The 26,796-nt window shown below is 43.1% G+C and overlaps 2 protein-coding genes across 3 annotated transcripts in view; both read right to left on the minus strand.

Moving 5' to 3' along the window:
• Positions 1–100: 100 nt before the first annotated feature.
• On the minus strand, positions 101–9,842 carry PRKAB1 (protein kinase AMP-activated non-catalytic subunit beta 1). Its single transcript, XM_080407231.1, has 8 exons — positions 9,724–9,842; positions 8,119–8,293; positions 7,073–7,239; positions 5,232–5,325; positions 4,113–4,227; positions 2,691–2,824; positions 1,811–1,879; positions 101–1,728 (listed from the first exon to the last, which is right to left on the minus strand). Exons 2-8 carry the CDS (start codon positions 8,281–8,283, stop codon positions 1,651–1,653), a joined length of 822 nt encoding a protein of 273 aa, XP_080263357.1. The 5' UTR covers positions 8,284–8,293; positions 9,724–9,842; the 3' UTR covers positions 101–1,650.
• Positions 9,843–16,811: 6,969 nt separating this feature from the next.
• Positions 16,812–26,796, minus strand: part of TMEM233 (transmembrane protein 233) — a 33,539-nt gene continuing 23,554 nt past the window's right edge. The window contains exons 2-3 of one of the 2 annotated variants that reach the window (XM_080407269.1): positions 26,417–26,551; positions 16,812–18,638 (exon numbers count right to left, since the gene is read on the minus strand). In XM_080407269.1, the coding sequence (XP_080263395.1) occupies positions 18,627–18,638; positions 26,417–26,551 (147 nt within the window). In that variant the 3' untranslated portion in view covers positions 16,812–18,626. Of the gene's footprint in view, positions 26,552–26,796 lie in introns of both variants that reach the window. The other variant, XM_080407268.1, reaches the window with a different exon arrangement.

Consider the following 26,796-nt stretch of genomic DNA (forward strand, 5'->3'; position numbering starts at 1 on the left):
AAAACTGCCATCAGGCAATCACAGGTTATAAAGAAAGAACAACTCCAGGAAGCCAAGGTTACCAGAGATGGGAAGGATAATAACAAAGCCAGTCACCCACTTTTCTTGAAAATGTTTTATTTCTTTCTGAAGAGGCTGAAAACAAAAGCAATTCTGTATTTCAGAATACCAAATGCTATCCATAGCACAGAATGAAGAAGTTTTCAGAGAAAATCATTGCACTAGACCCAGATCTACTCAAGACTTGGCCGCACGGCTAGCGCACGGCTCCCAGCAACGCAAACCACCCTTCCGCGGGGGCTGGTTACACCAAACTGGCCGCTGCAGCTTTTGCCCCCACTCAGACTCTGCACTGATCTGTGCAGCGTGCTCTTCCCCCAGTCGGATGGGGGCTGGTTATCATTGGCACAGTCACTGGCACTCTCAGGCACCAAAAAAAAAAAAAAAGAGAGGGAAGGACCCAGCGGGTCACCTCCTGAGCTGGTTCCTCCAGGGCAGGCCCGAGGCATGCTGGCAGGCAGATTTGCATTAATGTTGCATTTGCTTTGGGACAAAACAGGCTGCGAGTACCAAGTCCAGGCAACCTGGCATACCTTAATCACCGAGAAAATAAGAACAGAATAAGAAGTTGCAGAGATCCCCACAGCCCGGGCTGGGGAAGCACAGGGACTGCACACCCGCAGTCAGCGCTGCACCCTGGCCCTGGGCCCAGAAGGGTGCAGTGCGGCTGCATCCAGCTGGCTGCAGGGCTTACACCGAGGGGCAAGTTTGGCCACTGCGATGCAGGGGACTTACTGTCACCTTCAGGCTGTTACTGAGAACTAATCCCTAAACTGAACACATCGATTTCCTTACAGCTACTTGTGCCAGCTTAAGGAAGTCCTTACTGGTGACAGCAAGAGAAATTAGTTTCAAAAAGCAGATTACTGCAAGACACATGTACGACTTATAGAAAAATCCAGCCATTAAAAACAATTGTCTTTACCAGCAATTCCACAGGGGAAAAGTTGTATTTCAGTTCTCATGAAGAGAAAAACTACAGAGCTATTCACAGTAGAAAGAGTGCACCCCAGCCTACCGTAAAATAAAAATGAGCTTGTAGGTGATTGTGTCGCTGATTTTGCCTAGAAAAGGCTGTTACAAAAAGATCATCAATACTCACACTTACTTCAGCCACGCAAGTGTGGAACTTGCTGCTGAAATAACTGTGTGCTTGATGAGTTATGAAAGCAGTAATGGGCTCGCTTTTGCTGAGTGTTGAGCTCAAATAAGATTCCACAAGAATCCTGAATTTTCTAGACTTTGGGCTGGCTTGTTTATTACAGTCTGCCTCACTGCTAAAGGTCTTTTACCTGTTGCTGCCCTCACATTTTTCAGCCTAATTAAATGGGTGTTTTTTAACTGACCTGACAACGGGCACTGACACCTCTGCCATCTGTCTAGTTGCCATGAAGCTGCCATCTCCAAGAACTTCCAAGGTGGGACTGGGAAAATAAGGCAGATACAGGAGAACTTGGAAGTCTCAGAAACAATATGAAATCAGAGTTCGTTTGCTACAGCACAGAGCAGGAGTACATTTGGTTAAGAGAAGAAATTTTTTTTCTGAGACTGCACTGGCCCAGAACAAATGGTTGCAAACTACTGTGATGCTCATATTGGCTTGTACAGCAAAGTAGTCACGTATTTCTTCTTGTAACGATGTGTAGCACTAAGCACCATCACTCCATCCTACAGGAGATGGGAAACAAGTGAGCATATTACATGGTTATCTAAAAGCTGCACATGTGAGGAACATGCCGTGGCCTCTCACCTTGATAGAAAGCGCGTAGAGGTGGTTCAACATGACATGGTTGGGTTCAGGAAGTAGTGCAGGATCACACTGGAAAAAACAGAAAGCGAGACAGTGTGAAAACAACAGAACTCACAGTTTACTCATTACAGCGGATGGGAGATAAACACCGTCTGTAACCAGCCATACCCAAATACATCACACTACTTCTTACGCAGAGTCCATCAACAGAAACAAAGATTCAGAACAATCAAAGATCAAACCCCCCCGCAGGCTCACTGCGCTCATGAAACCCACTCAGTTATTTATGTGCTTCTGACATTTAACAGTGTTGCAATGGAAAGACTAAGGTTTCAAAGAGTAAAATAACAATCTAGTTTTCTTTTCAATTTTGAAGAGTCAACTAAAGGGGGCCTACAGGAAAGCTGGAGAGGAACTTTTGACAGGGGCATGTTGTGATAGGACAAGGAAGAATGGCTTTAAGCTAAAAAAGGGTAGATTTAGATTAGATACTAGACAGAAATTCTTCCCTGTGAGGGCGGTGAGGCGCTGGCCCAGGTTGCCCAGGGCGGCTGTGGGTGCCCCATCCCTGAGGGTGCTCACGGCCAGGCTGGACGGGGCTTGGAGCAACCTGGTCTGGTGGAAGGTGTCCCTGCCCAGGGCAGGGGGGTGGGACTGGGTGATCTTTAAAGGTCCCTTCCAACCCAAACTGTTCTAAGATAAGTAGAAAAATAATTTTACTTCAGATTAATCAATCTGGACACACATAATAAGCAATTTAATCAACACAGCAACTATTCTAAGGTTTTTCCTGAACTGTCCCCTGTCTGCACACAGACTGTTTCCCCATCTGCTCACAACCTCAATGCCTTTATTCAGCAAAACAAACTAGTGTACTCACAGAAATGCCGGTGTCCTTATTCAGGATGACCTGCAACAGGTGGGGGGGAAGAATAGGTGGTGATTTAAAGCGCTCTTCTGCCTTACAAACATAGGGCTCCTGGTGATACGGTCCTGGGGGTGAACTTGACAATTCTGCCAGAGAGATGTTAAATATTTATTCTTAAATAGTCTGTAAGAATGTCTGCTCTTCATAGGTACATTTTACTGGTACTCCAAGTTAATTTTCATATCCAGGAACTTGCAGCCAAAAGAAATCAATGGCACATAAGTACAAGAACTGCAGCAGCTGATGCAGTGCCAGAGGATCAGTCACTGCCCAAGAAATCATTGAGGATGTCCAAAGTCTGTCTGACCTGAAACTAGCTGTGAAGATCTGGGCAGCAGAGTTCTGTGGGGCCTACTGCTCTCCAGAATGTCACTGTCATCTCTGCCCAGCGCTCCTCCAGCAAACGCTTCATAAGAAACGCTGCTCTACAAGGTTACCTCCAAGGCAAGTACTATAAACATGGTACGTACCTGTAAAAGGAAGTATTACTGCCACACCAGGACAGAGCAACAGGAAGAGCTCTTCAGAGTCTAAACCAGTACAAGGGAAGGCCATTACAGCACGTGGGGGGAAGGCACCTATTAGAATCTCCTCCTAGCTTCTGGCAGTGTCCAAGTCTCACAAATCACACTTTTCCTCCAAAAAGTCTTTGCCCAGGGCAAAGTGGCAAAGAGCAAAAACCAGCCAAACACACCTTCCGCCTCAAAGGACAGTTCTGAAGGAGGATTTAAGGTACTACTTAAATCATGGTCTTCATCCCTACAAAGGTCTATAAAGAAAGGGGGCAAGACTGATATCAGAAATGACTCAATCTTACCTCTGTTACACTAGAATATGAAACCTAAGACAAAAATAGCACTTTTATATTATTCTAAGATACAGATAATTTATACTAAACAGTGAGGATACGATATACAGCTGAGCCTGTGTTAGCAATGCTAGGATACACCTAATTTCTACCTCTTTAGTGTGCAACTTTTGACATCCTCAGCCCACATTCTTAGCAAAGAAGGAATTATGAGCGATGTAGGCTGTCAATGTTGGTTTGATGTTATATGGTAGAGACTGACCCACCAATGAGTGTGCTACAAACAGCCATTTCACACGGCACAGCCAAACAAACAGCTGTTAAGCACCCATGACTTCCCCCTAATCAGATCTACAGTGACCTGTGTGGCACTATCAGACGCTTCCACGTTTCTGCATTTGTCATTCCTGTACCTGTCCACAGAGCCTGACAAAAGTGGAGATTAATCTATACTGGAGTTTTAACTCCAGTTAAAAAGGAAGATAGCTTTAACTCCAGATAGAAAGGAAGATGAAATTTTTAACAACTCTAAAAAGTGTGATATAGAACTACCAGTAAGCTCATACCAGACATGTCTGAACATTTTTGAGAGTCCACCATCAAAGCATCGAATACTTCAAAGTCAGTTTTCTTCACCTGTATGATGTTGTTGACGGTGCCTAGCTGGCTGGTTACTACAGGCTGGGAAAAGACAAGGTACAAAAGTCAGAATAAGAAAAGCTTACGGCACTACACAATCAGCATTACTAATAATGAAATATATTGCTTTTAAAATATGCTAGTGCCAGATATGAAAAGAGCTCACCATTGCTCAGTCAGTCAGTGTTAAGTCAGTTAAGAGCAAGTGCAGGATTTAGGACTGGGGGGATGCATGTCAGTTGAACCTGCTAGGCCCACAGCACTCAATAAATTCTTGGGCTATAGACAAGGCTAGCATCAGGTCTGGGCTGAAGACAACACTGATGACACAAGGAGCCAAGCTTTGCTTCTAGCTTCTATAGGGCTTTCTGATCCAGGCTAAGATCTACATCGCCTGATGCAGGACAGAGTTTGGTTGGTATTGCTAGTTTACTATTAAAGCTAAGACTAGAGTCCCAGGCAGAGGGTTCAAAGAGCTAATTTTACTGCAAGTTAAATCCTGTGAGGTTCTGTAAGGTTTGCCAAGGCAGCAAGACAACTGGAACCAATAGCTGTGAATGATAAGTTCTGAAGCCGGTAGGGACTGCTAGACAGGCTAGCGTTAAAGCTCATTTTACAGCAGAGGAGGAAGAAAAGGCCTCGTAGATTTTGGTACAATTACTGGATTATGAAAATATCTAGAGCAGCAATAGCAACATTCTGGCACAGACAGCAAGTACGGCACGGAGTGATTTGGGCTGTCAGCAATGCTAGAGTGCTTTAAAAGACAGTTTGGCACTAGACAAGAAAAGCTCGCCTTCTCTTACAAACCAATACCCAAGAGAACTTGTCACCCATTTGTTATGAAACCTTCTGTCCTTTGAGGCGGTCAGTCTGATCCTGCCACCTAGGTCAGCTGGGACCAGAAATCTCACCAGCTTAAAACAGTTTCTGTTGTTAACAGATACCTTCTCTCTGAAAAGGCCAGCCACGGTACAGAAACTAGCCAGGTTCTCATCCTCAGATGCTTCAACTGAACAAATACAGTGAATCAAAGCAGACATTACCTCTGAAGGATCATGCGTCCACTGCCCATCCACAAAGAACTTGTACTGGTGCTCTCCTTCTGGCAGGTCCAGAATTGCCACAAAGTTATTGTGACTGGAATTTAAGACAAACAATCAGCCCTGAAACAGTCTGAAAAGCACATTGACCCATAAACTGTGACAAACACTGTAACAGCATACAAGCCACCTTAACAATGCAAAAAATTAAAAAGGCAGTGCTGCATTTAAGAGAATCTCTGATGTAATCTAAAAGTAAAGAACCAAATTACGGTGAATATTAATGATAGCTTCCTCTGCAACAGTAAGTCCCCACGCATTCAAAATCAGTACCTGCATTCCTGGCATCAAGTAATTGGCACTGAGCTTTTACAAAGTCATCCTCAAATCTTCACCGTTACTTGTCAGTACGTGAGACCTCATTTTATCTGTGAGACTCCTATTAATGGAACAGGATCAGCTTACTCGTATTTCCCTGCCTTTCAGTATTTGCCATTACATTTCAGAGACGCCTATGGAATAAGTGAACAATGACTAGAAGATGAAAGCAGCAACTCAATACTTCTGAGTTACTTTGGGTCTGAATAGGCTGCTGCTTGGTAATTTTGATACTCCTGTGCTGTGAACTTCCTGATTCTTCAGAAGTCTTTACCAGCATGTCAGGAGAAGCTGAGAAACAGTTGATGCAATATGAACAATTCAAACAGGCCACAAAATGCCAATGTCTCTCTTTACTTCCTCTCAGGTAAGGAGGGCAAGCATACAACCACCGTGCTAGCTTTGAAATTTCAGTTTAGAATAATGAAGTCTCCTACTCAAGCATGTTTGATTCAGTAACGTGATTTTATCCAGCCTCTAAGGAGGTCCAAATATTTCCTTTCCCAGAATACCTAATCTGGCGAGAGACAAACTTTTTTTTTTTTTGGGTAAAGAGACATTTTTATCCAGACTTCCAGACGCCATTTCCCGTCTCCCAGGCTTTCTACTTAGGAGTATGATAGTAACACTGATGTTCCATTGGCCTCTTTTCCATCTCCTATCTTGATAATGTATTTCACATTCTTTGTGCACAGAAAAATCCTCCCATACTGTTTCATCAGGCCACTCTGCCTCTCCCTCAAGTTTCCTAACAAATTAAAGATGCCTCTGCAGCAATGACAATGCAGGTAGCCACTCAATGAGATAAGAAACACCAGAAACTGGCAGAAGACCAATCCTTCACAGACATGTCATTGTTGACAGACAACAGGGCTCAGCCCAAGTTAGATACAGACTCTCTGCCATTCATTACATTTTACATTTTTGAAAAAAAACCACCATTGGTTAAATTAAGTACTTACGCAGGTACAGATTAAGCAGAGCTCTAGAGCTCTCTAGCAGGAAAAAGCAGTTGGTACCTTAAGACAGATTCATTCTCTCATTTGTGTAGTTTACCAGCAGGTGTCCCAGGCCCAGAGTTTCCCTAGCAGAATTTGGACCCTTTGAGCTGGGCAAAAGGTATGGCAAGAAGGTACGTGTGCCATCAGAGACATTATGTTCAAAACCCAACATCACCTGACATAGCCCAGCTCTACCCCAGGTAGCAGACTGCACACCACAATTTTTTTTGGGTCATTCGTGCACGGTGCCTAGTGAACACCCCACTCCTTCAAAACTAACACACAGCTCAACTTTCATCCTGTGCCATCCAAGGATAAAAAGTCAGATTCTCATCAAGGGCTTGAGGAGAGAAGCAGGACAGTGGTAAATCCAAGATCGATCTGTCAACTGACCACCTTTCTCACTGCTCTAAGTGTTCCAAGTCCATGGGGAATATCACTGACACAGCAGCAGCAGTTTATTACCTCCTTGTCAGAGGAATTTTACTCCAGTTGTTAAAGGATCCAGATAGATAGACTTCTTTCCCTCCTCCAGTCCAACGAAAGACTGTTGGTCGAGCTTGAGTGGGAGTTTTATCATTCACTTCCAGATCTTGTTGCCAAGCTAGAAATTCTTCTTTCTCCAATGGAGCCTACAAGCACAATATCTTAATCAAAATAAATTCTTTCCTTGCAGACTCAGACAACCTATGTTTTTACTGAAGGCGTTTTTGCGCTCAGGCATGATTCTCCAAGGTACAAGACTACGAGTAGTTTTTGTCAGAGGAAGATTAGAAACTGCATTTCTAGATACTGTTCACAAGTTCATTTGCACAAATTACAGAAAGATGTTAAAGACTTTCAAATCTGCAGAAAGAGCAGAAAGCAGAGTAATCTTCCTCCCTCCCGCCTAAATTAGATTAAAAAGAAATGGCTTAAGTTCACAAAAGTCTTCAAAATACACAAATATAAGAAAAGGGAGAAAAAATAATTAAGAAGAAATATGCTTAAGAAGGATTTAGATTATACAGATATCATAGGCACAAAATTTGTAGTTAGTGGAAAGATTACAAATTGTCTATAGGAAACAGCTCTGTCCAATAGTCAAAATTTAAGTACACCTTCCTGTTATCCCTATGAAACAATACACAGCAAGACGTTTCTAATGATCGATCTAATACAGAGCAGTCAACAGATCTTTTAATATGAAAAATAATAAGACAGGTAAAATATCAGTGGTAACTACAAGAGCATTAAGTATCCAAAGGCAGCTAGGGCATTGTATTTACAGCTTTTGGTCAGTTATATTTTAGTTTTTCTACAAATAATTCTTGCTGGAAACCATGACATTATACTCATCATACCTGCTTGAACATCAGCGCGCTCTCTCTCCTTAGTGTGGGAAGCAAGGCAGATGAGGCAGTTTTGTGTATAAATTCAATGACAGAATTACTGAAGGCTGCTAACAGCACCTGCATTGGATAGCATTCCCAAGCTGGTAATGTTAGAAGGCAAGAAAAAACCAGAAATACCTTCATTTCCTCTGAATGGAACAAGTCTGTATCTTCAGGACTATCCATTAAGATTTTTGGCCTATCACCCTCTTTCGTACTGATGGCTCCTCCCGAGTTGTCACCTCGGGATGCCTTATGCCCATGACGCTCCAGTCCAGCTCGCTCGCTGCTTGTGTTCCCCATTTTTAAGGACCTAAAAGACCAGGAAAAGCCAGATTAGCACATGTACTTTTGAAGCTAGAATGCCAATAAGCAGGAAAGCAGCTCATCAGTAGACCTGGGCTCTGTTTCTGAGTTGTAGAGTCTAAGAAACTTCATTAATACAAAATGCTAGCATCTTAAAATTATATCACACTCAGAACAAATACATTAAATGACAATTTTTAGCTACTCTCGATAATGTGCTAGAGTTCAACATCCTAGCATCTCTACAAGACTCAAGCCACTCTAAAAGTTGCCCAAGCAGGTATCTGTCACTGCAGCACACTGCTACTCTGCTGTCCCAAGCTAAATACCTGCTGTTTTGTCTTCTGAATACCCATGTATATAACGTTTCACTGCACTAGCTGTAACATCAGTAGAACTTTCTATCAGAATGCTGCAAAAGCAGCCTACTAGAAATATAACTTCCCTAGAACATAAAGTTATCTCAGGTAGCAACCTGCTAAGGTTCCTTACAGTGGCTGGCTGCGGCTCTGAAGCACAAAGACCACACAGTCCTGCTGTACTCTGCTGGAGGCTGCCTCCAGTCTCTGCCTTTTTCTGAGAGAAGCAGGCGCCTGTTGCGCAAGAAACACAATGCTTCTTTCTCTCCACAGCCCTGTGGCCGCTTCCACATGCAGAAGGGACAAGACTGGATGTGTGCACCACATCTTATCTGGAGGACTACTTACATGTGAAGAGTGGCAACCTAGAAGTGGCCAAGGGGGCTGTGCGGAACCACACAAACAAGGCCTTGGAAAGCACCCAGTGGGGTACAAGTACATGTCCAGGATATCGCCCTGTTTCCTGTAAACTTGAATTACAGATATTGCCCAACTTCTAACCGTACAGACCTAAGCTCAGCCACAACCTAAACCTAAAACCAGTGTTAAAGCATGTGTTTTAAGTAACTAAACAACTAAACAACCAATTTAACTGGCATGATAGAAAATAAGCACAAATACAAGTATTAATTAGCTATATGAAATTGCAACAGCTTTAAGCAACCTGTAAGCTTTAAGCACTTAAAGAGCGACTTGCTGGTTCTGTAAGATAGACTTTAGGGAAGGCCCGAATGAAACCGAACCTCCACTGAAGTTCTCACCAGCAGACACACCTGTAGGCTCTACCTGCCGAGCCGACCCACGCCCCGCCGCGGGCAGCCAGGCAGCCGGTGCCCCCGCCGCCCGCCTCTCCCCGGACCCGCCGAGCACCCCGGCAGCCGGCACGGCTCCCCCGCAAGTGCCCAGGAGCATATTACACAGCCCGCCGGAGCTGCACCCGCACAGCGCCAACCGGGGCGGCAAGACCCAGGCCTTGCAGCCGAGGGGCACCGCACCCGCCGCCGTCCCCACAGCAACCCCCGCCGGCCTCACCGTCCCCAGCCGCTGCCCCGGAGCCCCCCCGGCCGCATACACTCACCTCCCGCCGGCAGAGCCCGCCGCTGCCGCTCCTCCGCGGCGGCGCTTCCGTTTCCGTCCGGCGCGTCTCGGCCGCCGCTCCGGGGGGAACCCGAGCCGGGCGCGCAGGTTCCGGCGCCGGCCCCCGCGGGCCCTGCAGCAGCCAGGCCCCCTCTCGGGCGCCCCCCCCCCCCAGCGAGGCGCTGGCGCCGGGCTTCGTGGCGGCCCCCACACCAGCTTAACGGCACTGCTGAGCGGGTGCCTCGGGTAGGAGGGCAGCTCAAGGGCTCCGCATGAGCCTGTGGGAGCCGCTTTCTCCAAATCACCGGTGCAGGGTTTGGGGCTGCGGGCACCGGGCGAGGAACGCATTTCCCCTCCTCAAACGGGAGCCAGGGCCAGCCGAGGGGACGCCGACCATCAGGGCGGCAGAGGCGGTCTGCGAAACCACCAGGACACAGCTCTCCTCTAGGGGAAATTTAAGCCCTTAACTGAGAAATGTTTCTCAAATTAAATTACATCTTCTGTTTCTCTAACAACTTTCTCTAAGCATTTCCCATTACACTAGCTCATTTTACCCTTTGCTCTTCATCAGCTGTCGCTGTCTTTCCTTTACTTTTCTAACAGGCACAAAGCTGCGAGGACTGGCGGATCCTGGGTTGGCACTGCTCTTTACAAGGAAATTGTTGGGTTTTTCTTAACCAGGCGAAGCAACCTGCAAACAGACAGAAGGGATTCCTACCAAATCGAAGTGTATCCTTGGTGGCATGCTGTTATGTGGTGGGAAGAATTCTGCTGAGATGGGCAGAGTCACTGTGCCTAATGGCAAGTGCATGGCTGGCTCCTGCAGCATGTTTTGAGGAACAGCTGCTCCCACAGTTTGTCTTTCGTGGGTGGAATACCTCAGCACGGAACAGGCTGCCGGAGGGGTGTAGAGGAATGTCTGTGGGCAGCTCTTCCTCAGCCCCTGCAGAAGCTACCCTGCTAGAAGGTGCAGCTGTTGGTATTTTGGTATTTCACACAGCTTAACACCCCTAAATTCTGTCTCCAAACCCAATTGTTTTGTTCTCCTCAGTTCTTTTTTTGGCCAGCAACAATGCACAGTGGGCTGGTTATGTCTGCAGAATAGGCTGGAGGCACACGGTACCGTGTCTTGTCCATCACTTGTCCAGTAGGACCACTGTGCCCATCTGCACAACAGCCAGCCTGACTCACTGCAAGCAGCAGTACCTTCTCACTGTGGGGCACATCCTCGCTTCTTTGCAATGGTTTTTGTTACATCCAAGAACCACAGATAGGTAAAAACTGCAGGATGAGGACTACTAATAGCTCACAAGGCTGTGGTAAGCAGTCTACAGTAGGTCCAAGAATTATTCACAGTTCTGGTATTAAAATGGGATAGATCCTCTCTACTTGGTGATGAACCATCCACCTGTGGCATGCTGCATGCGAAACCCTTTGGGAGTTACCGGCCTGTGACAGGACAGAGACAATGGGTACAGGCATCTCAGCCTCCTGGGTGCTGGGCTTCACTGTTGCTACCTTCTTCTCCCTCTTTTCCCCATCACTACTTACTCTTCAACCCTGACTCTGTCTTCCCTTGCTGTCAGTTGTGACAGGCGGGTGTAGCAGAGTCCAATAGCAATCAGCCTGTAACTCGTTTTGTGAGGTGCCTGGTCCCCACGAATTATGAGGGCTGGATAACATTACACCATGAACAAGAGTCTTGGGGGGCAGGGGGCGCTTACCACTGCTGCCCTGCCTCCTCAGGGGCATGTCTGTATGCATGATCCTCACATGCACGGGAATATTGTTTTCTTCACTCAGCCTGAATGGGAGCCCAACCCCCCTTACAGCTGTTAAGGCAGGAGATGTAGGAAGCAAGAGATTAGCTAGACATGCCACAAGGGCCTGGCACAGCTCATCCATCCACTGATTTTCTGGAACCCCAGAGTTTCGCTCCTTACTTTAACAGCATCTGGGAGTTCTTGCCTCCTTCCATACTCTGCAACCTGAAGGGAATAAAAACTCCCCCTCTTTCACTCCATCCAGGACCAGCCTCCACATTCCAAAGGAAGACTACAAAGTACCTTTTCTACTCCTGCCTCTTTACATACCTGTGTTAACTTTCTTCTTCTTACTGCCAGATGAGTATGCAACGGATGGTGAACTGGTTCACATTCTTCCATCAAGACTTCCATGTGTCCCAAATGAGGTTCCTGGTTAACTTCCCTAGTGAGAATGTCAGAGGTGTCACTTGCCATGGAAATAACTTATCATGACAACTCGAAATTTCTAGTTTTCTGAACTGCCACGTTATCTCAGATGGGGGACATGGTAACAGACCACTCACTAAGCACTCCTGACATTGGTACCAGAATAATTTGTTCCTTAGCTGTTCAGCTGTGTACATTACATTGCATTACAGTTTTGGGGGCTGCCCAAGCATAGTGACTGTAAGCATTTTCACTGAGAAGAAGAAAAAGAAGTAGGTAAAAATCTCCTTCTTGCCTCTGACACTAACTGCCAGTTCTTCAAGAACACTCTTAATCACCTTTGCCTTTAGCTTTCCATCAGCCAAAGGAAGGATACTAGGTTGGGTGAATATTACAAAATCTTTTAAAAATTCAGAACTGCGGATTGTTTTAAGCTGGTGTATTCAGGACCCTGCTTGTGTTCACTACCCACATTTCCATGGAACAAATACTGACCTTAAGTAAACATTAAATTTAGACATCACAAACCTAAATACTAAGTTCTGGTATTAGCAATCACACCAACAATGTCAATGCCCTAGGATTTACAGTTGTCTGCTCAGGAAAAAGACCTTGTATCGTGGAAAACAGTGAATCACAACAATAGTTTGAATTGCAATTAACAGGCTGGAGGGTAAAAAGGTTCAGGGGAAAATGTAACTGAATAATTTTGAGTATGAAATTCCCTTGGAAAAAAGCACAGTCCACTTTCAGACTGTCCACAACCCATAAAACAAGGTAAAAGTAATTGATTAAATGCTACCACCTCATAAGGCAATGTGAGGTTTTAGAAGTAGATGCTTGTAAAAAAAACCTGCAGGATGTTGAGTCACATGGTCTCTATGTTATTTACCATGTTTTATTTACCAAGCAAAGGTCAGCTGCTTTTTCCCTTGCTCACATCTACCTTCTTTAATAAACTTGAACTAGGCCTAGCCTGACTAGACTCACACAGAGCATCTTATTCAGAAATTAATTTGAAGGCATTTTGGTTCTTGGCTCATAAGATCATGAGACTCAGCAGACTTCATCAAAGCTCTAACAATCATGACAGAGCACTTCGGTGCTGTACAAGCTGAGGGGTCAAGCAAAGTGACATCTTTACTACTGAGTCATTCTACCCCCTTGGAGATATCACTTACTTTCTTCAGCAGCTGACTCATTTTAAGGAAAGCAAGAACCAAACAGGAGACACCTGTGTTAGGGGAATTAGTCTTTGATTAAACGAGGTGAAGAATGGCCTTACAAACGTCTCAGGCACAAAAAGTCAGAGCTAAACTTGTGCTAGCCCCAAGGAGGGGATGGCACTCACAACCACTTGTGCTCTAGGCATAACCTCACTTTCATTGTTTGGATTATCTCCTGGAGTTAGTTAAAATCAAAAGGCAATTAAGTCCCCACTGAACACTGGCTAAGATATGTGTACGTGAGGCTGTGATGGCTCACTCTTACCACACAGCCTGCTCTGGTGCGCAACCCTTAACTTCAGAGGAGTTTCCCCCTTCTGTTACCCCAAAGTATGTGTTGAAAAATAAACACAGTGGCCTAAATTCTCAGACTGTGCAGACTGATGTTCTGATGAATACATTGACTTCTGGCAAAGTTCTTTTTCCTTGACATGATGCAAGCTTATTTAGCTAAAGAGAAGTCATAGCAAGCAAAGTGGAAGCTGACTCAGCCCTGCAGCCAGATATGACAAAACCAGAAAAGCCATCCTCAGTCATGAGCTGGTAGATCAAATTCAGACATGCCATAAATCACATTATAAAGGACACATGAGCAAGTGCTTCTTGTAGCTTCTGTGCTGTGGAGAGTAAGCTCTGTGGTAGCGGCAACAGAACTTATCCTAGAGTTCAAGTCAGGATAAATTTAACTGCAGAAACTTTCCTTTCTACCTTGGGCTCCTAAGTATGTTCCTCCATCTTTACATTGGTGGAGTGATCTGTTTCCAAACCCCCTCCCCTCCTTTTAGGTCACTTGAATTTAGCCCATTTTGCAGGCTGCCAGGGAGTGATGCAGAGGAAGTTGGGCAGCCTCCTTAAGGACTCACTCACATTTCAGGGACACATGCCGTTGCTGTGCATGCAGAACATGCCGTTGTGCTTGGGAAACGGAAAATTGTAAGCACATGTAAAAATCACTCATAGATCACTGCATCCCTTCTCAACTACTCCAACAGAACACCAAACACCTTCAGAGACTTACTAATTAAAAAATTAGGTTGGAAACAGGAGGATAGTAAAAGGAAGCCAAGATTCAAGCAGTGATTCAGCCTGAAGGCCCTGCCTGTGAAAGACGGAGGGCTCAGTCTCAGAAGAGCTGCCTGCTAGGAAGCAGACATGCAAACTATGCTGCACAGGCCTTCTGATGTCTCTGACTTTGCCTGGAGGCATCTCCTCCAAAGTCAGGGTAGGTTCCACATCTAGTCAACTCTGAGTGTACCCTGTTAACAGGGGTGAAGGTTTGGCAATAGGGACTCTTCCCTCCAAGAAGCAACATGTTCTATAAAGGCTCCTAAACAGCTGCCAGGTAACCAGAATGTGGCTTACCAGGCTGGCCGTGAATCAATCCAGTGACTTTATTACTTGCCTTGGGGAATCCAGTCCTTCAAATGCACCCTCTTGTGCACATGTGCACACAACAATCACAAAGTAGGAAGTAATTGGGAAGATGACCCAGTCTCTTCCCTACTGATGCAAATCAGTAACAAAATCCATCTTAAATAACCAGCAGACAAAGTTAGGGTCCAGGTGAGGAAATGCATCTAAAAAGAGATGCTTACACACTGTTCCAGCAGATGCATCTGCACTGATTCTGAGCGATGGCCATTGTGGTACCAATCAGATACAACCTATCTCCAGGCTGAGAGGCAGAACACAGTTCACAGTGTGAGTACATACCCAAAGATACAGGTACAAAAGCAACAGCTTCTGGAGCTTTGAGACACACTGTTCATGGATCGTGGCTGCAACCACATAAATCGAAGAGCCAGTCACAAGTTGTAAACTCCTGGGTGTTCCTGCAGGGAGGCACCCTAAGAATTTAATTTCATATCGTCCCCTTGAATTTTTTTTTTGCTGTTCAATCTGATGAAGCACATACCACATGTTTAAGTGTCTGGCTGATCCCCTTCATACGGCAGCAAAGAAACTCCTCTTATATTTAGAAGCCCTCTTCTAGGGTTACATATCAAGATACATGCACATTGCTGTTTTGCAGAATGCAGCTGCCCCGCAAGAAACGAAAGATGCTGACATGATCCAGGAGCTGAGGCCAGCAATTTCAAGTTTCCATCTGTCTCTGCCTGTAATACATGCAGGAAGGAAAAGAAAGCTCGACTTCAGGCATTAGTTGGTGCACCTTCAGCATGCAGGAAGACTGCATCAAAAAATGGAAGCCTGGAGAGGTTTTGTTGAAGACACTGTTCACCTGCCCAAAACACAGATGTTGAGTTGAAATATGTTTTACTGCTTTCCCCCACCTTATGTCATGAAAGAACATCATTCAGCACATACATGACAGCTCCTTTTTCCTTCCCCCACCAAAAAATGATAGATGCAATGCAGAACGATAATAGGCCAAACCTAAATCTAGATGCATGACGATTAAGACCAGCTAATTTCCAGAGCCTGTTATAGATAATGAAATTTGTTTATGTGCCCCTCAAAATATAAAGCAGGCACTAATTCCCCAGTCAGACAACTGCATTCTGCTTTCCACACTCACTGCTGTCACCAGGGGTCTTGCTGATTTGGGCAGTAAAATGTCATTTAGCTTCCCTGTATGATACCTCACTTTGTATGGGTATGTCGTATTTACACCAGAATGATTTGGTTGTACAAGGGCCATATTAATTTCCAGCACAAGCTGTGTTTGACTGCATTTCTCAAACATGACTGAAAATTTATGTAAACATAAATAAAGAGACCTGCTACCAGTATATTACTAAAGCAAAAATAAGATTACCTATGACATAGAAACACTAAGACAGAGGAATTGCTGCATTTTCCCCTCTCTGTCACATTAAGTGGTTTAATATAAAGCCTTTATTTTTATACCAATCAATAGCACTGTAAGGTAGCAACATTTATCTTCAGAAGCACTGAAGATACGATGGCTCAATTCTCAATTATATTAAGAGCGAGACTTCAAAGATATTTATGAGCATCAAGATACACGTTAGATTTCCAGTATGGCTTTCAAAAGCATCTGAACAAGTCAGGTGTCTAACTCCTATTGATCTAAATCCTTGTTAGGCACTTTCAAAAAATACTTTCAGTTGCCTATCCCTATTCTCTAGTGCCCAAATAACCTTAGAATCTTCCTCCCCTCTTACATCACTAGCTCTGGTTTAGTTTATAGTACTGGAATTTAATGTTTTGCAGAAGGATGGATCTTTTTGAACACGCTTTGATTTTTTAGTACACTGACATAGAAAACTGTAATGCAGCAATGCAGTGGTTACTTTGATGACAGCAATTCAAGTTGGTGGAAATGTGACTTTGTTACTTGCTGAGAGACCTCCTTTAGTGACCTCGTTTGACCACTTTCCCCTGATGGTAGTGAAGAGACCACTAAGGGACCATTTTGAAAAGGTGTCAGCACTCTGGATATTATCCTGAAAAGGAAGCGAAGAGCCTACCTTGCTGGTATTTTGAGCATTAACTGATCTCTACCAACTTCTGAATGTACTAGCTACAGTACAGACTAGTTATATAGTATCATGCAGACCAGAAATCCTGCTTTTGCTTTGATTCACTTTATTCTGAAACTGTCCAAGGGGTTAGAAAAAGGGATATTACGCTTTAGAATAGAAGAGGCAACAAAATTTAGGAAAGACACTTCCCACATACCAGAATGAACATGAATTAAAGGTAATTTTATTCCACTTCTCAATGACAGTTCTATCATATCTGATAAGGCAAGCTACTAGAAGTCCCACAAGACATATCAGGCCATTGAAGTAGTATTCAAAAACCAAATAAGAGTTCAGAGAAAGCCAGTTCTTGAGATCATCAAAATCAGTGGCAAGATTCCCATGTGAACAAATCCTATCAGTGTAAATGCTGAAGAAATCAACTGACTTCACCAGTATTGGTGAAGTTTTATACTGGAGTAATTAAGGATAGGCAATGCATCACTGACTTCAACGAAAAATAGAATTTGGCAGAACAAAAAGAAAGCAAGCACACTAAAAGTATAATATCAAGGCACAGAAAATACATGCTGCTTCCAGGCATATGTTTTAACAGGTAAGGGTTTCTGGAAGATTATTATTATTATTAATAGGTAGTTGTACTCCCGCCAGGCATGATTCTTTTGTCACTTTCACCTGCAAAACTCCCATGCATTTCTGAGTAGTGTCGGTCCAGATTTATGTTGGTGCAAGGAGACTAAGTTTAAGTTGGCATAGCTTGCTTGAAGATGTAGTAACAATTAAAGCAAATGGAGCAACAACTGCTGAAGATGTAGCCATCTGTCTTAACGCTCACCAGAGCTTTCTTCTTTTAACATGGAATATTTGTGCAACAAAATAAATAAAAAAAGCTGCTGTCCCATACTAAATTTTCATGAAGTATCAAGAAACTGCAGTAATTTATAAGCCATCAATTCTGCAACCTAAAGCTGTTCACTGAGCAATCTCTTAGGATCAGCAAGAGTGTAGGTAACTATGTAAGGGTAAAAAAGTCTGTCCATCTAACTGCATTGATATATAGACTATTCATAGCAAGATGAGAGGATGGACAAAACAAAAAAAGACATGAACAAAGCAGAACACAATAAAACTATGCGACTTGCTGGAGGAACAGTAACAAAGGGATGAAGAAGAACATCTATTTAAAAAGATCTTTGTCAGATAAAAAAAATAGGAACTTTTTACATACGTGAAGTTTAAAGAGGAACATATGACCAGTGCAGCTTGAATGCAGGACTGAAGCTAAATCAAGGGAGTTCAACAACAAAAGACAACAAAACAAAAAAAATCATTAAGAAAAATATGGATGGTATGGAAGAGTGTCTCTTAATAATCAAGTGATTGAAATCGGTCCCAGGTGGTTAAAAATCCAAGGTAAAGACCTAAAAGCTGAGGATGACAGAAGAAAGCAGCCGCTGAGTCAGAGTATGCCCACAGCATTATAAAATCACATAGCAGGATAAAATAAAAAAAAAAACATGGTTATGATTGTATTATGTTGAGGCTATTTTAAAGTGATAAAAAAAATCCTTAATGGCCTGATCCAAAACCCACTGGAGGCAACAGGAGTTCTTCTACTAGCTTCAGCAGGCAGTGCATCAGGTCTTACATTGTGTACTATACAGTCTAGATACATTAGCTTTGTCTGGCTAGGGTCAGCCAGGGGAGCATCACAGATCCAGCATACATTCCATGTAAATGAGAAAGAAAATTGAGTTCTTAGGGCAAGATCACATTAGGGTAAAAGAGAAAATGCTGCTTTATACTGAGATTTCTTATAAATAAATAATTTTGAAAACCTGGTCACGCCATGCTGAGTAACTAACTGGACTATCAGTTCATCCACCAGCAAGCAACATGCCTCTGCAGACTTGTAGGGTCAAATCTAACAGTCTGGAATGAAGGGTTTCCTTCTCTTCTTCTTTTTTCCCCTCCTGAGATTTACATGATGATATCCTCCAAATGCAGTCCTGGTCTTCAGATGGCATGCTGCAAGGACACAGAAATACATATTGTTTTAAAGGAGGAAAAGTTTGTCTTGTGAGTTTAAATTATTAATTCTACAGGTCTAATGGATACATTATGCCACATTAGTGGCACTTGTTCTCTTAACAAACATCCCTCTAGATTAGTGGTTCAATACAGTTTTGAATCAGAGCTAAGTTTCTAATGGCACTGGTCATCTGTCAATCTGAACTGAATTTTTAAACTGGGTTACCTGAATCAATGCAAGTTAGGATCTTTCATTGCCAGGAAATGAGCTCTTATTTTGACAAAGTTTCATGAGGTCGTCAGCATCTCTGCTTCCTTGAAGTAGCACATAAAACAGTCGGGCAAGAACAATACTTTCAGCAGTAAACAACTTGGTAAATAAAACAGCAATGCATAACACGTCTTAAAAGGACTAGATAACCTCTCTTGTGCATCTGCATTAAGGGATGAAAGGTCTAAGAAGTTCCCTCAAATTCTTGTGTTGATTGTCTCTTGGATGCTACTCAGGACTCCAATGGGCAGAATCTATTGTGGGGATATTTCCTACATGTAGAGATGAAATAACTGGACCAGAATTTTTCATGTGGTTTGCTAAGGAAAAGAGACTGATGTAATCGCACTGCCTCTGTGCAGCTACATGTGTTTGCCCACTCCTCAGCCTCTGAGCTGACTGAACACATCTGGCAGACAGGTAGAGGACTTTAAGCTCTTTGTTTTTTACAAATCCGGTAAAAAGATGTAGGGTATCAAGATATGAGTTAGCACTCTTACTAACAGAAAAGCAGCAGTATGAGCTCACTGGCTAAGGGGACACCAAGAACTAACGTGGGTAAAAGACAACAGGAATGCCCTAACTTCAGAATTTCTGCTCTATCAGCTACCGGCACATCAGTTCCTGCAGTGAAAGGCAGATAGTCTTCCTTGACCCTTTTTTTTTTTTTCTCCTATGGTAAGGTACAAGAGAACAGGACTGGCAATGTAAAGATCTGGAGGCTGGCTGGGTAATTCCTGTCATCTCACCAGCCCTCAGTTTATTCTGTCTCGGAGACAGTCACTCAGTGAAATGGCTGCAAAGGCTTTTGAGAGTCTCAAGAAGGGGACAGCAGAGATATTAAAAATAATTTTACATGCCTTTTCCCGCTGAAGAATTATTTCTAAGTTAGTAAGAAAAACGTATGTATACATCTGTCCCTGGTACACAGTCTAATTGCTTACTCCTTTTCCTTCTACCAGTAACTACCAACGTTGCACTACTGCACATATGCTTCATTTAAGACCCTACCGATTATGAAACAGTGTAGGCTAGTACTTTCTGCACAGTCTGGCTGTCTTTCTGTCTTCCTTTGAAGCCATGCTGACAGGTGGTATTTCTGTGACTTCCTAGGGGTGAAGTTCTAGATCAAGTGAGATTACAGAAGGGGTCAGAAGTTCACATGCCTCTGCGAAAGCATTAAAATATCATAATAATTTTGCCTGAAATTCCAAAGTCACCGAACATGACTACCCTCCTCACATAACTTACTACCAGAAGATAATTCTACCCTGCCTGTGGTCCCAGTTTTGAAGATAAGTAAAGACAATGAACCTCTGATATGAATTAAAAAGTCTTTGACACTGGTCCATTGGCAGGAGTTTTTTGCATTCCTTTCCTTCAGTACTTCGGCTACTCTTCCTCATACCAAAACTGTTGCTATCTCAGTCCGAGCTCTACAGAAAAAGTTTTTATCTTTACTTCACTCTTAACACTTTTTACTAGTTCTCCACATTTCTGACTCACTACTACTTGCTTAGACTGCAGAGAACCACTATAGAGGTGCACAAAATACACAGGCTTTATATGATATGCTTTGTGGCTCAACTGGGGAGCAAAACTCATGTGGGCTCTAGTTCTGCCCTCAGCAGCACTGTCAAGCATCACTCAAACTAGACACAGTCTAAAAGTATGTGGCGTAAGAAGATGCATGTTTTCAAACTACTAACAGGTTATGCAGCAAACCCAGCAATGGAATAAGAATACATGATTTCTATAGCAGCACAAAGGAGAACATGACATGTTAAGATCTACTTAAGTGAAGTGTTTGGGATACCTGGGGTCTCCTTCACTTAAGTAGGCAGGTTTCAGCCCAGGATTATATTTTCCTAAATCCTGCCAGTGGGACTCAAATGAAATCCAAAGATACCAAACATCTTGCATTATCAAAAAGCAAAACTAAACAGAATTTGGAATCTGCTCAGAAAAAGCGGAGGCTGCTCTGAAAACACAGATTACGAACTACTGGAGAGCCCTCATTCACTGACAAAATAATTAGGTTTTGTTGATCAAAATACTTAGGAAGAGACAGGAAGGCTGACTCCAGATCCGTTCAAGTCAGTGGAATGCCTACTAACAGGCTTCACGAAAGAGCATAAGATTAGTGGTACTGGGTCAGAGCAAACAGGTATCTTTGCAGCATCCCATCTCTGACAGTGACATATTACAAACGCCTAAAGGAATTGTATAAGGAAAGGCTATGTCCAGGGTGATATTTCTCCCTTTATGGCCTTCCAGCTCTGGCAATCTGCAGCTCAGAAATATTCTGAGCCAGAGATTCTATATGCATCTTTACATTTAAGCATTTTTTGTAACTTCACTCACTGCTGTTTCAAATTATTTGTACTTTTGTATCCACAGCAAACACAGAAGGAGTAAGTCCCACAGCTGTATTGCATAGCACATGGAAAAGTACCTTCTCCTTGTTTAAAGCTGCTTTCCTCTGATTCCCCTTCATCTCATTCGTAACAGATAAATAATCACTCTTTATTTCACTGTCTTTAAATACCAACTCCTAAGTACTTCCTTCCCAAGCTGAAGACATTGTGTCTATTTTGTCTGTCCACATATAAAGGTTTTTTCATACCCTGCAGCCCTTCTCTCTGTCTTTTTTTTTGTGTGTGTGTGTACTACTTCTTTCTTAAGGACATCAGAACTACAGGCATGATTCAGGATGTGGTTCACAGCCAAGCATTGCCTGTCATTAGGTATCTTGCCATTCACTCTCTAACTGAACATATTACAGCAGATTAAGGGCACACGCAGGCTACAGCACACAGCTCTGCACTGTTTCAGTTTGTAGTGATGTCTCCTTATGGAAAAAGGATACGTCCCTTTTCTCACTGCAGTTCTTGATGGACAACATGCCTATGGGCACATATGCAGGGCTAGACCCAATAGTGACACAGACACCAGTTTAAGTTACATCTGAGCAAGCAGTGGAAGCATAATTCAGCATTCAGGACTGGCAAGGTATGAGTGCAGGAAAAGCTGGCAGAAGGTGGTAAAAGTTACAGAATGGAGTAAGAATACATTTGGCCTAGTATGGAATGAGGGACAGCCCTGATACAGCACGCACTGCAGCTTAACACTCAGTGATTCCTCAGCATAACAAGGAACACACCAGTTTACACTGATCAATACAGACAAGTTTTATTGTGGGGCTGCTAACTCCAGTGATGCAAGTGACAGCTTCCCCTTGTCTACATGCAGGGTCATGACTGCAGAAGATAGATGGTTCCCAAGTGTTGGGTGGGCCCTGTTACAGGCTATACATACATATATAGATATATATGTATCACTATATATCTTAATAGATATTTGCTAAAGGTAACATGCCGGTGTTAAAGACAAATGAGGCTCTCCAAGGCAGCAGTAGAAGCCCCAAGTTGGTTTAGCACTGAGTAAATCTTCAAAATGAAAAGTCAAGGCTGCTTTTTCCATGCAGACATAGGTGTCGCCTGCTGTTATTCCTGTGCTACTGTTGCTCTGCAAGTGAATAAACCAAAGGCGGCATGCAAGGAGCTTGGGGCTCAGCAGTAGAAATACTCTTAAAAGTGAAAGGGTCTTCCTCTTCCCAAGTCTACCAGTATTACTGGGGGTATAACATCACTGTTTGCTCAAAGCAGGCATTTCTTGTACTTCCTCTCTCTGCAGCTTCTACCATTTCTACCCTCAGCATCCCTGACTAGATATTTTTCTCCTGAGGCATGTGGAGTACCATGGGAGCCCTCCTCAGCTCCGCTTAAAGCACAAGACTTAACCCCTTTCCTAAGCAAGATGCCACACATACTAGGTTTGGGTAATGAAAAGCCAGATGAGAAGATGTAGGAACAAATGGATAAATTTGGTTGGAAGTTTCAATAGGGCATGGGTTTTGATATTCAGAGGCTACTGAAATTCAGCAAGTTAGGCACTGACCTCATGGAACTGGTCTTCTAGAGATATAGAGGAAATCACTTTCCAGTGAATGCTGAAGGAACCTGCATCCAGAGATTAAGTATTTCAGTGTTCAATTCACAGTGATTTCTGAGAGATGCTCAAGAGTGGCAAAGAGGATTTTTAACAATTAAGTTGTGAGTTTGCACAGAAGAAGACCCAGAAACTCTGTTGAAGACAGCAAGGGACTTCCTGGGACCATGCAACAGTGGTGATAGTAAGCCACAGGGCAGCATTCCCAAAACTGCTGAAGCAACTGCCTGACATATTGGATGCCTTAACCCAGATGGAGCTTTAGAATGTAGCTGTCCAGGATGCAGCTGTCGGGAGGGACCCGTCTTCAGGGCTGGGATGTTGGTGGCCTCACTGGTGTGAGCTGTACTCTGACTGAAGCCCTGAGTCTCCAGGGAAAAGGGCTTCAGGAGGTAGTGAACAGACTGCAGACCATTGGGGTGTAAATAAAGGAGACCAACAGGGTCTTCACAGAGGCTCTGCAGAGGAGAGTGCCTGAGCTCCACAAAGCAAAGTATAAGGAACTAAAGACTACACTTGAACAAGAGCTGGAGACTTCCCTGATGGGGAAGGCCTGAAGTTTGTGACTTCTGGCTGGAGAAGGAAGGTTCCTTCTTGCCCTGCAGATCCTACAAGACATGTGTAGCCAGACTCCTGGAAGAAGGTGAGGAATTGTTTTGAAGGAGACTTCAAAGCCAGCTGAGCCTGAACCAAGTTTCTGTACCAAGAGATAAAGCTGTGTAGTACCAAGAGATCAAGTTGTGTAACAACTGACAGAGATTCCCTCCTGCCAATCTGATTTGAATGTCTCAGATTTGTTCCTTTCTAGAAGCTCAGACTTGGGACATTGTGGAAGAACTCGCAAGGCTCATCCACCCCTCAAATTCATTACACCTTGCATCTTTGATACCATCAGCAGAACCATGGATAAATCAGAATGAGCTAGTGAAGTTTATCAAAGGGTTTATGAATACTCAAGCAACACCCTCTGTGAGAAGCTGTTACAGTCATGGGAGAACAGATAAAGTATTAAGATTAGAAATCGGATGGTAGGATGGTAAACAACAAGCTCTAGGGAGAGATATATATCTGAATGTGGAAGGAGAATACAAGGAGGCACTCCCTCCCAATGGTACTTTGCAATGAGACTTGTTACCCTTTGAAGATCAAAAGAAGCCACAAGGAATGTCAGCAGGAGCAGCTGGGTAATACAGTAGCTGATGAATTTCATGGGATAAAACTCACAGTAATGAATGCTGGAAAGGTCAAGCTTTTCATACATATTTCTGAAGTCTAAGTTTCAGGAAAAATGCATGTGTAGGTTATGGAAACATCAAATCTGTGCCCAGCAGTTATCAAATAAATCAGTTACAGAGCTGACTGACATATTATTCTAATAAAGCTATTTTACACTGTCTTACTAATAGCGAAGCATTTATATTAGAGTTAGCATAGAGGAGATTTAAAATCACTTCGCATTAGCAGACTGCAAAATGGCTGTTAGTAAATAAACATGACCAAGGTACAAATGGATGTGAGATAACTGCATGGAGCATGCAATGCCATCCACAACAGCTGCCATGTCAAACTCAATTTAGTATAAAATATAGATGTACAAGGATAAGGCAACAAAGGGGACTCAGGTAAACATGGAGGGTGAAAAGGCCAATTGGGTGCTCCTGTTCACTCATTTTCACATCAGAAGAATAGATTGTTGCTCCTGTCTAACACTTTCTTAGAAGCAAGGGCTCTTTGGAGGGTGACAAGTGAGAGGAAGAAGGAGCAAAGTAAAAAGACCAGAAAGCCAGAGAGCCCGGTGAATCCAGTAAACCCCGAGTCCTCACAAAGCTCAAGGTACCACTTGGCCAAGAGACCTCTATGGAAACTAATCACTGAATACAGTAACTAATACCCTAGCAGTGTGCTGAGGGTTCCCAGGCACCTGGCAATGCTTCCATCTAACACAGATTTTTCTATTAAAAAACCCAAACCAATTTTAAAAAAAAATCCTCAAAGACAAAACCTAAGTAAAAACCACTAAGTCGTATTATCCTATTTCTGCTGCTTAACTCCTTGAGGGTAGGAGAGAGAGAGAGGTGTTTACAAACACTAGCTAGATGTAAAGTGTAACTACCACTAATGTCTGGCAGCAGGCACAAAGAAGCATTCACACATTCAGCACGCAGGGTCCTACTGTAGCGGAAGAACTAAATGCAGGTAGTGTGCCCTGGTTAGTGTGAATGCTTCAGGTCAGTGTTGTCTGCTACTCCTCATGCTGCCCTTCTCCCTTCCTACTTAAAAAAAAAAAATATTGAGCTGCTATCGTTATCTGAGAAACAACGAGTAAGGTAGTAGAAGTGAACAGAGGAATTTACTGCTGCTGTCAATTACAAAACTTGGCACACCCCTCAAAGTGACTTGGTTTTAAATCTGTGAGAGCTGAACAAACTCAACACAAGCTGAACTAAAAGACAGATTCATGCTTGCAAAATGCATGGGAAATCAATGAATACACAGTAAGCTTCTGATTCTGCAGCGCAACCCACTAACATCCTACAGAAATGAACCCTGTCTCCACCTCCCTGCAGTTCAGGACGGCATTCTTCCAAGTTTTTATCTGAAAACGTCGTACATGTTTAACCAGCTACTCCATTCCACTCCCCAGAGATGTCTGCATTTCAGTGGCGGATGAGGTGATCTCTGTTTATAGTTTATACATAAGATTGTACAGTGCACTGAAAGGCTCTTCAACCAAAACAACCAATAAAAAATTTATTTAAATTGGTTATTTTAATGGGAACTGCACATTTCTATGCAGAAAAGAACATATTGTTGCACAATCTTGAGAAAGGATATCAATACTCTAATTAGTTTTATCATCTTTTACAAATAAGCTTATTATCTCATCTGGGTAACCTCTCTGTATACAGAGATTCATTTGTTGACATTCACTATTGTTCCAGGTGTATGAAGGCAGGTCAATTACACAGCATTCAGAGTGCATGATTTGCCCTACAGCAAGCCAAATCAAAATGACATTTGCGTCCATTTTTGATACAGTTAAGGTCACCTTAGTATCAAACAGTAAAATAGTAGCTGACTGTTGTCTTCTCTTTGCGAAGTGAAAAGATATGTTGGACAAATTATGAGACTGAAAATTAACACCTGGGGACTCTTTATTACCTGAAATATAAGGATCTCTATGCACTTGGTCAGCAGATGGTAAAACTGAGGGGCAGAAAACCCAAAAAGCAACTTGAATTGGAAAAACTTACAGTAGAGCTGCAAGAATTTCTAGACAATCCACTGCTGCTAAAACACAGTAGTTTGCATTTAACCACAGACAACAGAATTTTCTAAATTACAAAATAAGTAAAACCTGCTTTTTTGGAAAACATGCATGCATCCTTAAATTTTAAATTAGTAGATAGTTCTGAAAATCTTTAGTTTCTTATTCTGTAGCCCATGCACAGAGAAGAACTGCTTGCATTGGAACGAGCAACATTTTGCTTACCGTTGTGAAATGAACTACGCAATAGATTCCAATGATGACAAGGCCAATGATAATTGATGCAACAGCAACCCAGAGTGCATTGCGACCCAGTCTTTTTGACCCTTCTATATCTCCTTGATTATAACTGTTTAAAGCCTGTAGAAGAGAGAGTTTGTGACTTTTTTAAAAATAGAAATCTGTACACAAACTAATGTGACTGCTTTGAACTAACATTAGGTTCTGTGCACACTGGTACTGTAGAAAGGACTTCAGAAAATGGTGACTTGCTTTGTAAAAAGAAACATCCACTGCCAACATGTTGTTCAAGGTAAGCAAGGAGTCCAGTTTTGCGTTCCACTCATTTTCAGCACATTTCATTGCAACTACAGCTCTTCTACTTT

The sequence above is a fragment of the Falco punctatus genome, assembly GCF_963210335.1.
Source record: "Falco punctatus genome assembly, chromosome: 1".
NCBI classification, from domain to species: Eukaryota; Metazoa; Chordata; class Aves; order Falconiformes; family Falconidae; genus Falco; species Falco punctatus.

What these genes read in the sequence shown, in the direction of transcription:
- PRKAB1 (XM_080407231.1), bottom strand. Translation starts at nt 8,283, where the DNA reads ATGGGGAACACAAGCAGCGAGCGAGCTGGACTGGAGCGTCATGGGCAT. An exon ending in TCCATTCAGAGGAAATGAAG is followed by an intron (nt 7,240 to 8,118) that starts GTATTTCTGGTT and finishes TTGTGCTTGTAG; the next exon opens with GCTCCATTGGAGAAAGAAGA. An exon ending in TCTACGCGCTTTCTATCAAG is followed by an intron (nt 1,729 to 1,810) that starts GTGAGAGGCCAC and finishes CATCTCCTGTAG; the next exon opens with GATGGAGTGATGGTGCTTAG.